The sequence below is a fragment of the Elephas maximus genome, chromosome 1 (genome assembly GCF_024166365.1).
Source record: "Elephas maximus indicus isolate mEleMax1 chromosome 1, mEleMax1 primary haplotype, whole genome shotgun sequence".
Classification (NCBI taxonomy): domain Eukaryota; kingdom Metazoa; phylum Chordata; class Mammalia; order Proboscidea; family Elephantidae; genus Elephas; species Elephas maximus.
Window position 1 is genome coordinate 142,378,305 of NC_064819.1, and position 20,192 is coordinate 142,398,496.

A 20,192-nucleotide genomic window follows, 5' to 3' on the forward strand; every position below is an offset into this window, starting at 1 on the left:
AGTGAATTTATGCTACGAATTACTCTTTGAAAGTCCTTCCTTATGTAGAAAGAAACTTTAGAAGTTAGTAACATGGGAGAAAATTAAGAATGTACACTAGATTCTGGAGAAAGGCCACTGTCATATACACGTTTAAAATATCTTAAGAGAACTATTCATATTCCAATAGTGCAGGTGTCATCGAATTACTTCCATTAAAAAAAAAAATCAATATTGAATGTTTCTTCTAACGTTGAAAATTTCTTAATTTATGGTGACACCATTGGATATGAATTAAGGATAGCCATATATATATTTTTTTTATTTAATAAGTGGTACCAGAATAAAAACTTTTATATTAAGAAACAGCTATACATGGCTTGATTAAGGAAAAAAAACAGTAGACCAAATTACTATATAAAGTAAAAATAATTCATTTATTATATTAAATTTGAAGAACCAGCTTATTTTCACTTAAAAGGAAAAATATATTACTAATTAATTCGTCTTCAAATTTAAAAGCATTTTGTTAACTCATAGTAGATTTGAGTACAACACTTATTGATGGCGCCCTCCTTGGAATGTATTCTCCTCCTTTGGTCATCACTGTGACATGATATTGGCACGGTATTTTCCCAACATCCTCTCTAGGGATCATGTTCTCTTTTCCAGTCTGCTAAATATGAATATTTCCCTAAGTTCAGCTCTAAGCTTTCCACACTGTCCTCTCCATCTCCATGAAAAGACAAACACCATTCTACACGAAGATTTCAACTTTTTTCTGTTACATCTTCTATCTCAAGTGCTAGATGACCATTTTCACATAGGGAATCTAATGCTACCTCACAATAAACATATACAAAAATGAACTTTAAAAAATTAGTTATCCTTCATATCTTTTGTAATTCCACTAATAGCATTATTGTCAAGATCACCCAGGCTTAACATTCTGAACACATTTACTAAATCTTCCCTGTTACTCTCCAGCCCCAATCCTTAAAAGGCTCAGAAAGCACCTAGTCCTATATTTTTTTCCTTCACAGATTTCCTACTATCTACCCTTGTAATTTTTCATTATGATGTCTCTGATTAAAGTGGTTCTCACCTTACTTATCCAGTTTCATGCCTGATATACTATTACTGTCAACCAAACTATTTTTCTCTGTTTTCAGACTGTCCTATAATTTACCAAACCCCCAAGATGTTCACTACTCTCCATGCCTACCAATATCATTTGAAGCCATCAATAATCTGCCTCAACTTATGTTTCTCATCTCATCTTCTACTATTTCCAAAATGTACTCCTGACAAGCTTTCTAAATTATTCTATGTACCTTCGCTGACCATTCACCCTGAAGTGACCTCTACACACTTAGATCATAGCAACTGTCTGATTTGTCACGTTACCATTCAAGACTATTTTATAGTATTTGTATTTTCAGGTATCTTTTATTTCCCAAACTTAATTGTAAGATGGCTAATGGCAAGGAAGGATCATATCTTACCCTTCCTTGTGGTCTCCCATATTCAGTGCTGAGCACTCAAATATTTGCTAATCAAAATGTCTTTACCCTGCATGGTTACACTGTATATAATTCTACATATTTTACACAACAGATCACAAATACCCTGGTTACAGTGGGTCACAAAGCACGTCAAAAGAATTACTATGTAACAGTAATTACCAAATACAATATAGTATGACAAGCTAGAGAGACAAAATTCACATTGATGGCAACAAATTTTAAGATACGTCTTTGAGAAAAAGACAGACAGCATTTAAAGGACCCCAGAACCCTGAAAGAGTGTGACAAAAACTAAGTTTATAAACAGAACATTAAAGGTTAATTCCATACTCATAGAAGTTGAGACAAAGATTGAAAGCCCTTTTAACACAGAGTGTGGATATATGACATTATCATAAAAAGATAAAGATGAAAGAATGAATTCTTGAAATCCTGATTCGCAAAAGATAACACAGTACAAGATACACCTACTTTGCATTTCTCTTTCTCCCTTCCCTAGATACACGCAGCTATAAACATCTAGAACTAAAGTAGAGGTCACACTGAGAACATGTTAAAGTCAGAAGAAGTATGCATGTGCAAAAATTCTGAGTGGTGATTGGCGGCCTCTGCTTGTTTGGAACGTTGCAAGGAGAAATACATTTTTCTGGATTAGTGGACACTGGAACATTTTTTTAAAATCTTTTAAGTAAAAGAAAGGTTAGGAGAACAATCATAAAAATAAGTAAAATTTAATAAATAAAAACTGTTACTTGGAATTCACCCGTAAAACAACAAAAGTGAAACAAAAATCAATTCAGTAAAACCCCTTTCTAACAAGAGACATATTGTAGTATTCAATTAAAATCAAAGCAGACAAAGGCAACAAACTACAGCTTTGAATAACATGACAGAAATAGAAATATGGGGATAGAGATAGTTACAGACACAACTATAGCTACAGATAGAGAGAAAACAAAGACAGCAATTGAGAGAAAGAGCAAAAGAGCCAGAGACATGAGGAAAGTTACTAACATGGAGTCAGCAAATGCCACTCCAAATCTCTTTTATGTGCTAATATTCAAATAACCTAGTACTAAGAAATTTTAAAGTCTCTTTTCATATTTTTTCAAATTAATTTAATATTCATTTAGTTAAACCTGTAGAAAAAACTTAGTTGTACCATAAAAAAATCTATATTTAAGATCATAGTAAACTTCTAAACCTGCCTACTTATTTTAGGAAATAGGAATATTACAAAGGTCTTCAGCTTCAGTTCAGAGAATTTGCACATATTTTGAGTTGTATCAGGGGTTAATTTATCTAAGCATTTAAAAGGAGTTTAGAATTTTTAAACTAGAGTCTGGAAAAACACTCATCAAAACAAAGCTATGTTAAAATTCACCTGCTGCTACTGCTAAAGATGACAATGTGAGCTGGCTAAGATATACTCGACTAGTTTGTAATATTCTCAGTATCTACTATCCGCCTTCCATGAAAGAGCCAAATATACTCTACTTTTGCCCTGAATACTCAAGTTATGTAAGGACAGTTCAGCTGAAGCATGAATAAATACCTAACGAAGTTTTTAGAAGAATACATGTAAGAAGAGCTTAAGGCCTGGAATTCAGTTTTTTTTAAAAAAAAGAACTAAGTTGTCTCATCTGTTTATAATTTTCTCTACAATATTCTAACTCCTTTCCCTGGTTCATAAAAAACAAGAAAGGCTCAATTCCCACTCTGTATTATGTTTTTCCAATGAATACTTTTAAATGTTTATTTAAAAATTACTTTAATTTCAGTTAAAGATGCAAGAATGTGTAATCGTGAGAGGGGTGTATGTGCAAGGAACATGTATTGTCTATTCCATGCCATGCCTTATGTTAGCCTCTTTTAAAATATTATCTTACTTGCCAAACTCAGTGCCTACACCCCAGCTGCTTTTACCATTCAGATTTCTGTACCAGGAGGGAAGCTATCATTAAAATTAAGGAAACTAACCTCATCACCTTTTCTGGACAATACCACAGGCAAAATGGGAATCTATTTCTATGATTTTTTTAAGTGAAGTAAATTAGAAGATTATTTAAGCATAAAACAGAACTAAACACCCTTTATATTAATCCCAAATCTCGAACCTGTTAATCTGTTCATGAGTGGTCCTAAAATAAAGTATAAATGCACATGCAAGTCATGGTTTGATACAGGAGGAAAAAAAAGGGTATTTCTGTGAATGCTCCATATCAATGCAATATAAAATATTAATTACTCATAATATAATCAGCTACTTAGAATTTATTAAAACGTAATTACTATACACGAAACATGGACATTTAAAAATTTAATTGAAAGCTCTCTAACGATATGGCATTTTTGCTAATTTTAAAAATTTCAAACAAGTTTTAATTTCTATAAACTGGTAAGCAAGGTACAATAAAATGCTGACTAATACAAAATAATATATTATTTCTTCCATGATTTCCATTATCTTTTGCAAAGCTATTATATGTTCCAAGTAAAAAATTCAGTTAAATATCAAAGGACTGATATTAAAGTAACAGTCCCAAAATATACTTGATGAAAAAACCCTATTAAAAAAAAAATTTGTATATAAAATGTTTGTTCTTTTCAAGGTACACTATTTTCTGGCCTTATGTGTGACGGTGAATTTATTCATGTTATAAGCTTTCAATTTAAAATCCACAGAAAATATTACTCGATTTTAATAATACTTTATCAAAACCTTTACCACTTCTGATCTAAAAACAGAGTATTCCAATAGAATTATATATCTTCCAATCCTCCACGGCACTATGACAAGACTCTCCACATGGTCCTCAAAATATATCAGCACAATTTAACATCAAGGATTGGATTTGTACTTGATCAATTTTTATGGTACACTTATAACTCAAAAACTACTGAGTAGCTACATAGAGCCAAATAGCTATAACTGTAGCCAAAGCCCAACATTCACGATAGTGGACAATGAGAACACAAGCTTCTACTCATCCCTCAAACTGTTTTTCTTGGTTTTCTTAAATAGCAGTGCTGGATGTTTTATCTTCAGTCTGCCCATGGATAAAATAAGCAATGAAATGAACAAAAAAGCAGAGTGAAAAAAAAGTAGGGCACTTAGATAATTTATACATTAAGAGACAGGGAAAAAAAATCATCAAGCTAAAGAATAACATCTCAAAAGATGCACTCAGAGCTCATACCATCATGAAAACATTCATTTCCCCACTGGACATATCACTAACTGCACAGTTGAAAATTGGCTGTGCAAAGACATTGATAAAAAGCTTAAAAAACAAACAAAAAAACTAACCATAACTAGATTTAGCATTAAGAATATTAGAAACTGACAGAAAACACGGGTTTAAACCCCAAGTGCCTTATAATAGCTGCATGACCTAGGCAAACCTGGGCAAAGCACTTCATGTCTTTAATGTACAGTTTATTAATTCATAAAAACAGGGATAATAAAATCCACCCTAACTATATTACAAGGTTTTCCTGAGACCCAAATGACATATGTAAAGCATTTTGGAAGCCATTAAAAATCATGCAGAAAATTAAAGGGAGTATCTTTATTTTAATATGATGAAGGATAACTGGTTTTTGATTTTAAAAGGACGTATTTTTTAATACTAAGCTTATGTTTTGTTTTTATCAGTTTGAAAATACTATGGATGCCATCATATCCTACTTACTACATAAACTTGTTTCTTCTTCCCTTTAGAACTTTTTCCATCCCTTACCCATAGAAAGAACATGAAAAATATCCTCATCTGAAACTCTTAATAAATAATTTCTTAAGGCAGTAATGTAACTAATCCCTTTACCAATATCAAAGAATATATGATATAATACAGTGACTTCTACTGACTACAACATTAATTTGTAATGGTCTAAGAGCAAATCACTTAAATATCTATGTGTTGCTTTTTTTTTTTTTTATCTACACAAAAGGAACATTAGTGTGACCAACTTACCTGACGAGGAAAAATTCACCTTTATAATTAAAAGGTGAAGGCAGTGTTAAAATTATGAGAGAAAACTCTCCTTCTACTCTACCAATACGCCAATGTCCTTTTATAATATGAAATTACTAAAGTCACTAATATGTATGTTGTTGTTGTCAGTTGCCATTTGAAGCTAAAAAGACAACATGAGAAATGACTAATTTCCTTACTCAACAGAAATGTTCCAAAAGGAACAAACCACCATCAGAAGGACAGAAAACGAGAGAAGAAAAAATTCTTTACCAGAATATTTAAGGATATGCTTTTTAAAATCTCCTATATACACACAATCACAAAGGAAATCCATCCATCACTAACAGCTGTCCCTCAAAATATTAACACTATCTTTCTAGAAAAGTGAGCATTTAACTAACTTTATTTCTTATGTGCACTAAGGCATATCCATAAAGACAACTAAACTTAGTTCCTTCGCTATTATCTTTTATTTACTAGGTGAAAGTAACTGTACTACGATTATCAAACAGGCATAATATCAATTTAAGTAATTTTTTCACAAATCATCCAAGCATAATAATATGTTTCTTTTTACAAATCGTTGTATTTCACCAAGAACTGTTTTGTGAAATAAACTTATTTTTTTCAAGATGACTCAGACTACACAACTATTAATTGTATTGTTTTACTAACATTTCTAAAATTGATATTTCAGTTTTAAAAACCTCAACATGCCAAACTAGTGGAAAAATACGTCTTTCTTGTTTTCTTTGTTGAAAGGTACCCCTGATATATAAGAAGCAGATTTAAAAGAACATGGCTATGAAAAGGCTATGTAGAGCCTTTTATACTTCACACAGTGGCTAGAAAGATAAGGACACAGCACAATGGTGCTATTAAACCATAACAAGTAAAATATGGAGGCAAAAGGGCTTAAGTTCAAATAAATATATAATATACCATAAGTTGATGAACAGCAAAAATGCCTGATTCTTTGGCTTTAATTTTAAAATGGATGTATCAGAATAAAATCTCGTTGCACTAGAGGAGTGTTAATAAAGTATAACAGCACAATAAACATTTATTTATAATTCCTTCATGTGGTTTTCCAAACATTTTTTCTTTCTATTCTGTATCATCGTACTTGCACATTTCTCAACTAAGTTACTGTTAAAACTATTTTTTGAAATAAACCAGTTATCACAATATATAGATACTATAATATGCACAACTGTCTTTCAATTTAGCATCTTAATAAAGGTATGGAATGAATCCTCCAGATTTTTAGGTAGAAATTTGAAGTCAAAATAATGTATGAACCATTTCTTAAATGGATTTCCTTTGTGATATGCGAGTACCTGTTTCAAGACATCTCCAAATCTTTAACAACTATAAAATGAAAAGACTAATAATTACCATATTGAAATAAGATCGTATTTTGACTCCTCTTGCCAGATCCCACACTATCACGTTTCCATCATGACCAGCAGAAAAGAGAACTCTAGGATCAAATGGGTGTGGCTCAAGAACAAATACTTCATCTTCATGACCCTGAAATATTTTTGAAGTTTCAAATGATTATAAACATGTAAAAAGGAAAACAAAACAATCTGGCAACTTAGGAACATTTGCAAAATTTGAGTTTTAAGAATTATTATAGTGACAAAAAACTTCAAATTTATGCACGTGTAAACAGTAATGAAAGTCAGCTAATATCGCTGTCTAGGGCTAAACCATCAACTGGTGAAACAAAAGAACATTACTGATAGGCCTGACAAGCCAAAAAACAGCTAAGGATCTACAATGTATTTCTAAGCCAAACCTGTTTAACTGTATTTTTAGATTTTTACCAATCTCCCACAAAGCCTGGTTACCCACCTAGTGAGGGAGACTTTTGGGCTAACAAAAGACTTTAATCCTCAATGAGAATATTCCATTAGACAGCTTCAATTATACTAAATAAAAATTAGTCTTTTTTCTTACCATCAGGACATGAATTAGTTGACCAGTGTAAGAATTCCAAACTTTCAGGGTCATGTTATTAACTGCAGTTATAACTGTATTGTCATGTCGATCCCAAGCTACCATAGTTACTTTCATTTTTGTGATTTTATCTTCTATTCCTTGAAGGTTTTGGCTGAAAGTGACGGAGGGAGTATTTTACACTGACATTACTGATTAAAATACTAGTATGACAAAAATCTAAATGTATTTTATCATAATTTACATTTATATTCACTAGCATGAATAACTATCACTTAGCAGTAATTGAGAATAGTTACAGACAACACAGAATGGTGGCAAAAGTCACTGCTCTGAGTCAGGAGACCCAGGATTTCAGCTCTCCTATGCTGTCAGAAACAGATGACCTTGGGTAAATATTACTGCTATAAAAATATACAGATGCAGGAGCTCTGTATCATGCTGGTCATTTTCTACACTTTATAGGTGCGATCATGCCTGCTAACTGCAAATATAAGCAGAGAAAAATGAGGAAACATTAAAACCAAAGAAACAGTTGCAAAGTGTAATACAGTTTCTTTGGCTGGAGAAAACCAGTGGATACATATCATCATATTCCTGTGTTAGATGAAACATTGTATGTTCTGGCTCCTGAAGAAAATAGTAACACTTTATTCTTACACTACTATCATCATCCCCTCAACTGAACTGAAAAAAACATTAATGTAGCAGGTCTTCTCATATATATGGCAAAAAATCATTTCATAAAAATCAATGCCTCTCATCTCAAATAGGGCCTGTGGTTATTGCAGAAAAGTACTCATGTTAACCTGGATTATGGTATATGATTTTATATGCCAAGAGTCACTCCAACTTGTAATATAGCATACTTGAAATGATCTATGTAATATTTCAAATTTGATCTCTTACCCTGCTGGTCGAGTAGTCATATCCAACAAAATGCTCTTCCATTCTCTTCGTTTAAATTGCCAGATACGAGCTGTCCCATCACGACTCCCACTTACAAACCTATATTAAGAGGAGCCCCCACCAGGAAAAAAAAATAATCACAAGCTTTACCAAAATGCATTTTCCCACAGTTCTATTTTTAAAAAGACAGCATTCATCTCTACTTGCACAGCAATGTAATACAATAGCAATTACTCTATCAGTTATTCTCTGCAAATCTAAGAACTTCTGACATTTTATGGGCTTTAAAAATTTTATATTAACATTCAAAACTGATTCAAGACCACTATTTACTACCCTGGAAATAGAATTGGTATTTTCCAGTGGGAAAATGCTGGTTTTCTTTTCAATGTGAAAGAACTTAATTTGTTCTACTCCAGGTGCTTAAAATAGCTTTACTTCCTTTTAAAACAAGAATATGGGAGATTTTACATAGTATTATGTAAGTTTATAACCAGCCAACAGTTCTGTGTCAAACATTACACTGTGATACATTTCCAATCTCCATCAAAAGCTATGCTACTCTACACTTTGATAAGTATAGGAAATTAAATTGTTGCTCTCTCTGAGTTAGAATCCACTCTGGGGCAACGGGTTTGGTTTTTTGTTTTGTTTTCTTTTCTTTTAAACGCTATAATCACTACTCAGTATAAGGTCAAGATCTTTATTTTAGATGGTTAGTTTCTATAAAACACCAAAATCTGACCACTGCTAGAATTATCATTATTTCATAATTTTAAAACTGGAATTAAATTTGACAAATACAAGTAAAATTTTACCTGTTACTAGTGTTGGAAAACTGGATACTGTCAACTTTGTCCTAATGTGAACAGATAAAAAAAAGATACTGAATATAAACTTTCAGACACATACATATTGTCCTCATCTAATTATTTTAACCAATACTTACAGTATGAAACTCCAATTCTGATATTTTCTCTGGCTGACCTGATCCAAAAAAATAAACCCTAATAATATGATCTGTGCTTCCTGTGGCCAGAAACATCCCACCTATGAGGAATAACAGAAAACATTTCTGAGTAAAACACACTTTCGAAATCACAGAATAATACATAAAATGTACACAACATTACCACAATAAATATTGAATAATAATATTTTACTCTAAAATCATTCATATTTTTCCTAAATAACACATTTAGCCTGAATTTAGAAAGACATTTGCTAATATAGCACTGACTAAGATGAATTATTCAATATTTACAGAAGTGAGGTTTTGTTCTAAAAATACATTCATTAAATGATTACATAATCTTACCATGTTAAAGGAAATCCTGGTGGGGTAGTGGTTAAGAGTTCGACTGCTAACCAAAAGGCCAACAGTTCAAATCTACCAGGCACCCCTTGGAAACCATATAGGGTGATTCTACTCTGTCCTATAGGGTTCCTATTAGTCGGAATCAACTCCATGACAACAGGTTGGGTTTGGATGGGACCATGTTGAAATTATCAGACATACTTGCTAGAACACATTCTTTTCACCCTGCTAAAATCTTTCTCTTGTGCTATTTTCCCACTCGTCAAAATTTTATGAGCCTTTTCAGGTTCAACTTTCAGTATGCTGTCATTACGAACTTCCCAATCAAATGAGAGTTCTCTCCTCTGATAGGACACTGTCTTATAGCACATACATTTTATCTTGTATTACAATTATTTGTACAGGCAATTTCTCTCCTCTGAAGAGTAATATTCTCCCAGTGTTGAGAACAGTGCCTGTGTATAATTAAATATTTAAGCATTTTGTGAAATGATCTACCTGGTGAAGACTTCATAAAAAAATCAAACAGATTATCTTTGAAAGAAGAGCATAAATTTAGAGTACTTTGAATGCATGTATAGTGCCTATATTTATGTTATTACTACAAGAAAAACTTTCCTCATGTCAGTAACACTAGGAATCTAGAAGTCAGAAAGTGAAGATGTTTGGGTATTAATATGGGGAAAACATAGCCACTTCATCGATATGCTATTCCTCATGTTTCATTTTACTTTCTTGTCAATTTACTTCATATTCCCAGGTCAAAATTAGAAAAACAAGCAAGACAAGCCAGAACACACTAACACCCATTTAAAATTCTGCTCCATATACTTCACAACATAATTGGAATATCAGCATAAACCTACTTGTAAAAAAAGGAAATAAGAACAATTTGGTGCAAAGTAACTAAAAGGTACACGTATCAATTAAATTTACTTTACTTAGCCATGGGGTATCTCCAAAATCCACGGAAATATAAGCTGAATTTAAAACATATATCTCTCAGTGAGACAACTATTCAAAGATTTATTCTTCAAAGATTTGTTTGTTCTTCTCTTTAACAAAATCAATCTCAAAACTATTGTCTCTCCTACTACAGCATGAGTCTTCTGAAAGTAAAATATTAGTTGTGTGATTATAAGCTAAACTCTGGCAAATCACAAATATTTCTAAATTAAATTATGATCATTCTGACTTGCTATTAGTTCCTGGCATAGGTATGACAATATGATTTATAATACAGCAGTAAATATTTTATAAAATTTTATGTATTCCACTAGAACCTTCCCAATACAAAACTTTAAATTTAAAAATTAGGGAAAAATACTCTACCAGCACTAAAAGAAGAACAGATCATTTGGACTCCAGGTCGAGGACGCTCTGTAAATTTTGTAGGTCTTGGACTATAATACAAAAAACAAACAATTAAAAATATCCTGAAGTGGCCAGTAACGACGGAAATAAGCTGTTTCAAAAAATAATCACAGAAGGACAAAATTAAATAAGTAGCAACAGATGGCTCCCTTCCTAAAAACAAGTTAGAAATCAGTATGTGTCATGATCAGCAGATCTTGTGGAAATTCTAGATGTAGATTTCATAGGAGCTCCTGGTTACACAACAATCCATACATGGAACAATCCCAAAGTCACTGTCATACCAAACACTTATCCCAGTCAAAATCTGAAGAGTAGCTGACCCTTATGTCAACTACAATGCTTAATAAAAATAGAGACATGCAGAAAATAGGTAAAACTTCACTATATATAGATTACTTCTATAACAGTATTACAGATTTTACATTTTATACTAATAACACTGACAATGAATGTTTAATGTTACAATCGTATTAAGTAAACTATAGATTTTAGTCATTATACTAGCTACAATACATATAGTGCAGTGATTATTTTAGAAGTTCTACTTAACATTTTGACCCAGTTTTTCTCAGACTATTAAGGGGAAAAAAACACAGAAATAATTAGAGCCTTAAGCTCAGTGTACTACGTAACTTTCACAATCCATAGCAATCCAATATAGAGCAATTTTCATCTTCTGATTACACATTTAGGGGAAAAAAGTATTGATACAGTATTTTTGATCTCTCAATTATATATTCTGCCTTAAATATAATTTTCAAATAACTTGTCCTATTGATACAAACACAAGAAAAAGTATTTGTTGAATTTTTTTCATTAATACATTTGCATATAAAATTTTTAAAAAACACATGACTTTTTTTAATCTTCACAGGTTCTGTTATCATTGCTGAGTATAAAAGATACAGTTTAGATAAACAGAAATTTATTAAAACATTTGTAAAATCTAAACATTAATTCACAGCAAAATTAAACTACTAGGAAACTAAATGCACTACTTTCATTAATATCTTATGGATCACAGGTGTACATTTTGTTAATTTCTGGCAAACTGCTCATGTAAGTGCCAACTAACCGTTCAGCTGAAATGTAGAAACAAAAGTGCAAATAATCATAAAGACTGCATTTTAAAAAGAGATTTTACATTACATTTTTAAAAAGAAAAACCAAATAAATAAGCAGGCACCAAGAATTTAGTTTTAAATGAAAATCTGAGGAAACATCTTCAGACAGGGCCCTGGACTTAGACTTTTTCTAGGTTCAAATCCCAGCTCTGCCACTTATCAGATATGTGACCTTACCCAAGTTAACATTTCGGAAACTCACATCTCCTCATTTATGAAATGGAAATAACAACAGAATTTATCTCAGAGATGTGGGGAGAATTAAATGAGCATAATCCATGTAAAGTATCTGCAACACATGTAGCACTCAAAAAATATTAGCATTGTTAGTATTTTAATTAGGTTCAACCAGTCCTAAATTGTCCACCAAGTACAGTGGCTAAGAGGGTGTTCTGACAGTATACTTTCAGTATTCAAATCCTGGCTTCAACAGGTAGTGAGCTGCCCGTGCCTCATTTTCTCCCCATCAACCCTAGAGATAATAATAGTATCATCCTCACAGGGTTGTTATAAGGATTAAATAACAAATGTAAAGTTGCTTAGAACTCGCTTGATAGACTACGTGCTTCATAAAAATTTGTAATAATTATCATCTGCATGGTGTCCCTAGGTGGCACAAACGGTTACACATTCAGCTGCTAACTGTAAAGTTGGCAGTTTGAATCTACCCAGAGATGTTTTGGAAGAAATGCCTGGCAATCTACTTCTGAAAGATCCCAGCCATTGAAAACCCTATGGAGCACAGCTCTACTCAGAAGCACATGGGACCACCATGAGTCAAAACTGACTCAAATCAACTGATTCGGTTTGGTTTCTTTTTTGTCTTTTCCTTATACCTAATCTAAGAAAACTTAGGACAGGTGCCTCCTACTCAGAGATAACTTGAGACAGCTTTTGAGTCACCCAAGAGATTTGGGTTTTTCTAAAGCTGCTTTCATTTACTGATAGAAGTGACTTTTTTTTTTTTTTCCAATTAATGCATATAGCTGGATGACTGAAGTCACTTTCTCAATAGACTATACAAGCATTGCAACACAATACAGTTTTTGCCTTTGCTTAGTAATTAAAGACTCTATGATATAAATACAGTAAAAATCCACACCCCAACAAAATTTTTGGCAGTACCAACCACACATAAATCCAGAAAGGAAAATAGGTGTCCCAAGGCCTATTTCTAAGGGGAAGTATGAATTATCCTTATTTTTTGCCTAACTGTAACAAATATTTTTAAGGGACAATGCTAATAAGAAATAGGAAAGAATACTACTTATAAATAACTACAACAAACTTATATGTCAAAAATAGAAAAATCACTTAGCAAAGTATGGAACAACTCAGTAGAATATAATACAGCTATTAAAATTATTATAGATGCCTATGACAAGAATGCCTAAGTTAAGAAAAATACAGAAGGGTTGAAAATTATATAATTTCCCTAAGTACATCTACATAAAAGCACATTCATGTGAAAAAAAGTTATTATGATGTTAGGGCGGTGGGTTTATGAGTGATTCTATAGGAAGGTTCTGTTATAAAGAAAAATCATTCATATGGAATAATTCATTTCTTAAAAGGATCCAGATAAATGAAATGTTATTGTACTTAGCAATGTAATCTTTAAGAAGCACAAGCAAGGTGAGAGTTTGTGATCACTTTGCTGCTATCTTAATTTGAAGATTGCTAATCGCTTTCTTCTTTTCTAAGACATAAGATAGGAAAAGACAAAAGTACCCCAATCAGACAGGTGCACAAAAAAAAGAGAGGTAAAAATACTCAAAAGGAAAACAAAGAACAATTAACTATTGCTCGTCCTAACAATCAGTAATATAATTGATTTCAACTTTTAACTAAATATCTATAGAATGCCTTTAAATATTAAGAATGCAACTAAGGTGAAATTCATTTGCTTTCTTCAAAGCAGTATGTCTTTGATCACAATTTTTTTCAAACAAAGAACAGCTTATTTTATTATTTTACTCAAGCTGCCATGGTCCCCTAATGCCTGCCATAAGAAGCGTTCTTGAAGAATGTTCATACACATGAAGTTTAGGAAGCCTATCTTAGATTAGAAACAATTATCTAAACCCTACTGTTTTAAAATAACCAAGATATATGTAAATTATTTTATGAAATAACTCAACTTAGGCTGATAATTTACAAACAGAAGTCAGTGACAGTTATTGGAATATATGTTCTAGTCTGAATGAGAACTTTTCCTTCCTTCACAGACCACCTATAAGGCACATACAGCACTGTCTCTGCCCACTACATCCAGCTTAAGAGGAGGTATGGTGTAGAAAGGAATCCTGGACAGCATAATCAGGTAAGTGTTCAACTACTAACCAAAAGGGTGGCGGTTCAACCCCACCCAGAAGTGCCCTGGAAGAAAGGCCTGGCAATCTGGCTTCCAAAAGATCAGAGCATGACAACTTCATGGAATGCAGCTCTACTCTACACACAGAGGGTTGCCATGAGTAGGATTCAACTCAATGGCAATTTTTTTTGTTTTTTTATATGGTGTAGAAAGCATGGAACTAAATGGCACAGGACAAAAGTTCTAGTCCTGGCCTTGTCATTTTCTTAACCATGGGAGAAGTCATTTGCTCTTTTTTGGCCTCAATGTCCTTAATCAAAACACAATGTTCTATCAACTTGTTTTGATAAACTAAAATGTTTATACATATTAAAGTACAAATACAAAATGGTACTGTGGGGGAGGGGGCTGGGGAAAAAGCACATCTATCCACCTTGATGTAGTTTAGTGAAACTTTGATCTACAATGAAATCTAAAGTTTGTGGATTTGTTACAGAAACAGTTAAATTAAAACTGTCCTAAAAAGACACACTTAGGAATTCTAAGGTATGTTCTTCTCAGAGTCAGGAGTTATTGAGATGAAACAATGCAGCATACAGAAAGAAGTGATAATAAGACAAGGGTATTTTGAAGGAAAGAAAGCTATCGCTAAGACAAAAATGAGAAAAAATAAACAAAAATGCTAACATGAGAAAACTTTCTTTGAAGCATGAAAGTAAAAAGATAAAGGCATAAAAATGAAAGAGATCAGTAAAACAATTGATCTCTATTTGCCTCAAGTAACAGAGGAGTAAGGAGAATCTGGGATAGGAAGAAGAAATGGAATACGTGGCTAATTTCCTCCACCAACAACTGCCTCTTTTGCCATAAGATTAGAACTGGATGGTACCCAGCTACCATCACTGAACACTTTAATCAAAGGTTGTATGGAGAATCCTGATCAAAGGTGCTGGGAATGCATAACAGAATTTCAAATTCCCGTGGAATCCAGACTTCTGGAACCACAGAGGCTGGAAGAACCCCTGAAATGACTGTCTTGAGTTAATCTTTAAACCTTAAACCAAAAATATCCCTTGAAGTTGTCTTAAAACTAAACAACAGTTTAGCTTAATTAATAAAGAAATGTCTGCCTTGAACACTGTGCTCTTTTAAGAACTATCTATGTGTGATCAGGAAACCCTGGTGGTGTACTGGTTAAGGGCTATGGCTGCTAACCAAGAGGTCGGCAGTTCAAATCCACCAGGTGCTCCTTGGAAACTCTATGGGGCAGTTCTACTCTGTCCAATAGGGTCGCTATGAGTCAGAATCGACTCGACAGCAGTGAGTTTGGTTTATATGTGATCAAACTAACAGCAAAGGCAAAGAACAGATAGGAAACTTAGGGGCAGTTTGTTAATGGAAAGGAACAGTTTGGAAAAGGAGGGTAAGAATGGTTGCACAACTTGAAGAATGTAATTAATGTCATTATATTGTACATGCAAAAATTGTTGAATTGGTGTATGTTCTACTGTATATATTTTCAACAACAAAAAAAATATTTTGGAAAAAGGAAAAAGGTCAGTAAGACCTGGTGATGAGTCAAAAAGATTTCTGGTTTTTAATCAAGGGAGAAAAAGTAAATTTATTCCTGTCAAATACTCTACACTTTTGCAATCTCAACCATTAATCACATTTATTTATGAAATAAAATAGCAACTGACTTTATTTTAAGGGTTCCAGCATCCCAGAGCCAAAAACAAATAGTGCCATCTGCCCCAGTAGAAGATAGGTATCTCTTTGAGCCACTGCATAATGGTGAGAACTGAAAAACAATCACAGAAAAAAAAAAATCTTTACAAGAATGACACAGTCCAAATAATAAAATCCACTTTTTACTATACAAATAGCAACTAATGGTAACATAGAAAATATCCACAAATTGACCAAAGTCACAACTATTCTGTTATTTAAAGTCTGCACGTCTTTAAAGAATGCAGGAATACACCTTTATTCTGGTTTGCCTTTTACAATGGGATTAGAAAAGTGACTTCTTAAAAATTACTTTAAATTATAACCAAAGAGGAGTTTGCAGGGATTAAGGCACAATTACCTGTAGTGATGTTATAGATGCACTGTGGCCCTGAAGAACAGCCAAAGGTGCACATGTTCGAAGACACCAGACTCGAATCATTTTATCACAACTTCCAGCTGCTATCATGGTATTCTCATAGTTTACAGCCATGTCTGATATTTCGGCAGCATGTCCTCTTAAAGTAGCTAGCAACCTCCCATCATCTGTTGCCCATATTTTCACAAGACAGTCATCAGAACCCTTAGAACAAAAATGCATTATTAATAGAATCAACCCTAAAAATTTTAATTCAAATTCTTTACACAGATTAAAAAAAAAAAAAAAACTTACCTATTCTGTACACTTCCTGGCAATAAATTAAGTAATGAAAGTATTAAACATTTCTGTTAGCAATTTTTCACTACACAAGGCTCTATTATTTTATCAAATTAACTTATTCACTTATAAAGAACACCTGTGTACCCCCTATCCAAGAGGAGAAGTAGGATACAGCGAATAACCAACATTTACTTATGGATCCATACCTACCCATACAAGGTAACCATTATCTGGAATCTTGTGACAGAATTTAAATTTGTAAAGTAACAAAACAAAATTATAATTCCAAAATAGTATAATGGTGACCAATACTTTATTATTATGCTTTAAATGAACGTTTACAGTTCAAGTTAGTTTCTCATATGAAAATTTATACACACGTTCCTATTTGACCCTAGTTACTCTCCCGTAACGTAACAGCACATTCCTCGTTTCCACCCTGGATTTCCCATCCATTCAACCAGCTCCTGTCCCTTTTTGCTTTCTCATCTCGCCTCCAGACAGGAGCTGCCTATTAAGTCTCATGAATCTATTTGAGCTAAGCCGCACTCTCTTCACAAGTATCGTTTTATGTCTTATATTCCAATCTAACCTTTGTCTGAAGAGTTGGCTTCAGGACTAGTTTCAGTTCTGGGCCAACAAAGAGCCCGGGGGCCATGTCTTCTGGGGTCCTTCGAGTCTCACTCAGAACGTTAAGTCTGCTCTTTTCAGGAGAATTTGAGTTCTACTCCCCACATTTCTCCTGGTCCACCAGGGACTATCTGTTGTGTTCCCTGTCAGAGCAGTCACTGGTGGTAGACAGACACCATCTAGTTCTCCTGGTCTCAGGCTGATGGAGTCTCTGGTTTATGTGGCCCTTTCTGACTCTTGGGCTCATATTTTTCTTGTGTTTTTGGTGTCCTTCATTCTCCATTGGTCCAGGTTAGTTGGGATCAATTGATGTATCTTACACAGCTGCTCACTAGCTTAAGACCCCAGATGCAACTCAACAAAGTGGGATGCAGAATATTTTCTTAATAAACTTTGTTATGCCAGTTGACCTAGATGTCCACTGAAACCATGGTACCCAGACCCCCACCCCAGTTGCTCTATCCCTCGAAGTGTTTAGTTATATTAAGGAAACTACTTAGCTTTTGGTTTAGGCCAGTTGTGCTGACTTCCCATATATTTTGTGTTATCCTTCCCTTCACCGAAGATAAATTCTTATATACTGTCTAGTTACTGAATACCCCTCCCCTTTCCCCCTTGTAACCATCAAAGAATGTTTTCTTCTGTGTTTAAATCATTTCTTGAGTTCTTTTAATAGTGGTCTCATATAATATTTATCCTTTTGTGACTAATTTCACTCACCATAATGCCTTCTAGATTCATCCATGTTATGAGATGTTTCACAGATTGATCATTGTTCTTTATCATTACATAATATTCCATTGTGTGTATACACCATAATTTGTTCATCCACTCATCCACTGTATGAGCGCCTAGGCTGTTTCCATCTTTTTGCTATTGTGAACACTGTGCTGCAGTGAACATGTGTGTACATATAACTATTTGTGTGACGGCTCTTATTTCTCTACAATATATTCCAAGGTGTGATCATATGGTACTTCTACTTCTAGCTTTTTAAAGAAGTGCCAAATCGATTTCCACAGTGGTTATACCATTTTACATTCCTGCCAGGAATGTATAGGTGTTCCGGTCTCTCCACAACCTCTCCAAAATTTATTATTCTGAGTTTTTTGATTACTGCTAGTCTTCTTGGGGTGAGATGGTATCCGTTGTAGTTTTGATTTGCATTTCTCTAATGGCTAATGATCATGAGTATTTCCTCATGTGTCTGTTGTTGTTAGGTGCCATCCAGTCAGTTCCGACTCTTAGCGACCCTATGCACAACAGAATGAAACACTGCCTGGTCCTATGCCATCCTTAAAATCATTGTTACGCTTGAGCTCACTGCTGCAGCCACTGTGTCAATCCACCTCGTTGAGGGTCTTCCTCTTTTCCACTGACCCTGTACTCTGCCAAGCATGATGTCCTTCTCCAGGGACTGATCCTTCCTGACAACACGTCCAACGTATGTAAGACGCAGTCTCGCCATCCTTGCTTCAAAGGAGCATTCTGGTTGTACTTCTTCCAAGACAGATTTGTTTGTTCTTCTGGCGGTCCATGGTATATTCAATATTCTTCACCAACACCACAATTCAAAGGCGTAAACTCTTCTTCAGTCTTCCTTATTCATCGTCCAGCTTTCACATGCATGTGATGCGACTGGAAATACCAATGGCTTGGGTCAGGCACACCTTAGTCTTCAAGGTGGCATCTTTACTTTCAACACTTTAAAGAGGTCCTTTGCAGGAGATTACCAATGCGATGCATCGTTTGGTTTCTTCACTGCTGCTTCTGTGGGTGTTGATTGTGGATCCAAGTAAAATAAAAATCTTGACAACTTCAATCTTTTCTCCATTTATCACAATGTGGCGCACTGGTCCAGTTGTGAGGATTTTTGTTTTCTTTATGTCGAGGTGCAATCCATACTGAAGGCTGTGGTCTTTGATCTTCATTAGTAAGTGCTGCAAGCCCTTTTCACTTTCTGCAAGCAAGGTTGTGTCATCTGCATGATGCAGGTTGTTAATAAGTCTTCCTCCAATCCTGATGCCCCGTTCTTCTTCGAATAGTCCAGCTTCTCAGATTATTTGATCAGCATACAAATTGAATAGGTATGGTGAAAGGATATAACCCTGACATACACCTTTCCTGACTTTAAACCAATCAGTATCCCCTTGTTCTTTCTGAACAACTGCCTCTTGATCTATGTAAAGGTTCCTCATGAGCACAATTAAGTGTTCTGGAATTCCTATTCTTTGCAACGTTATCCATAATTTGTTATGATCCACACAGTCAAATGCCTTTGCATAGTCAATAAAACACAGGTAAACATCCTTCTGGTATTCTCTGCTTTCAGCCAGGATCCATCTGACATCAGCAACAATATCCCTGTTTCCATGTCCTCTTCTGAAACCAGCCTGAATATATGGCAGTTCCCTGTTGATACACTGCTGCAGCCATTTTTGAATGATCTTCAGCAAAATTCTGCTTGCATGTGATACTAATGATATTGTTCTATAATTTCCTCATTCACTTGGATCACCTTCCTTGGGAACAGGCATAAATACGGATCTCCTCCAGTTAGATGGCCAGGAAGCTGTCTTCTATACTTCTTGGCATAGACAAGTGCACACCTCCAGCACTGCATCCGTTTCTTGAAACATGTCAATTGATATTCCATGAATTCCTGGAGCCTTGTTTTTCAC

The 20,192-nt window shown here is 34.0% G+C and overlaps 1 protein-coding gene across 3 annotated transcripts in view; it reads right to left on the bottom strand.

The window, feature by feature from the left end:
* The window catches only part of PHIP (pleckstrin homology domain interacting protein), a 141,301-nt gene that overhangs the window by 64,586 nt on the left and 56,523 nt on the right, over positions 1-20,192 (bottom strand). For all 3 annotated transcript variants that reach the window (XM_049895981.1, XM_049895991.1, XM_049895974.1), the window contains exons 8-15: positions 16,582-16,803; positions 16,193-16,293; positions 11,010-11,080; positions 9,309-9,409; positions 9,178-9,218; positions 8,360-8,458; positions 7,451-7,604; positions 6,884-7,018 (exon numbers count right to left, since the gene is read on the bottom strand). In XM_049895981.1, coding sequence (XP_049751938.1) covers positions 6,884-7,018; positions 7,451-7,604; positions 8,360-8,458; positions 9,178-9,218; positions 9,309-9,409; positions 11,010-11,080; positions 16,193-16,293; positions 16,582-16,803 — 924 coding nt within the window. The remainder of the gene's footprint in view (positions 1-6,883; positions 7,019-7,450; positions 7,605-8,359; positions 8,459-9,177; positions 9,219-9,308; positions 9,410-11,009; positions 11,081-16,192; positions 16,294-16,581; positions 16,804-20,192) is intronic.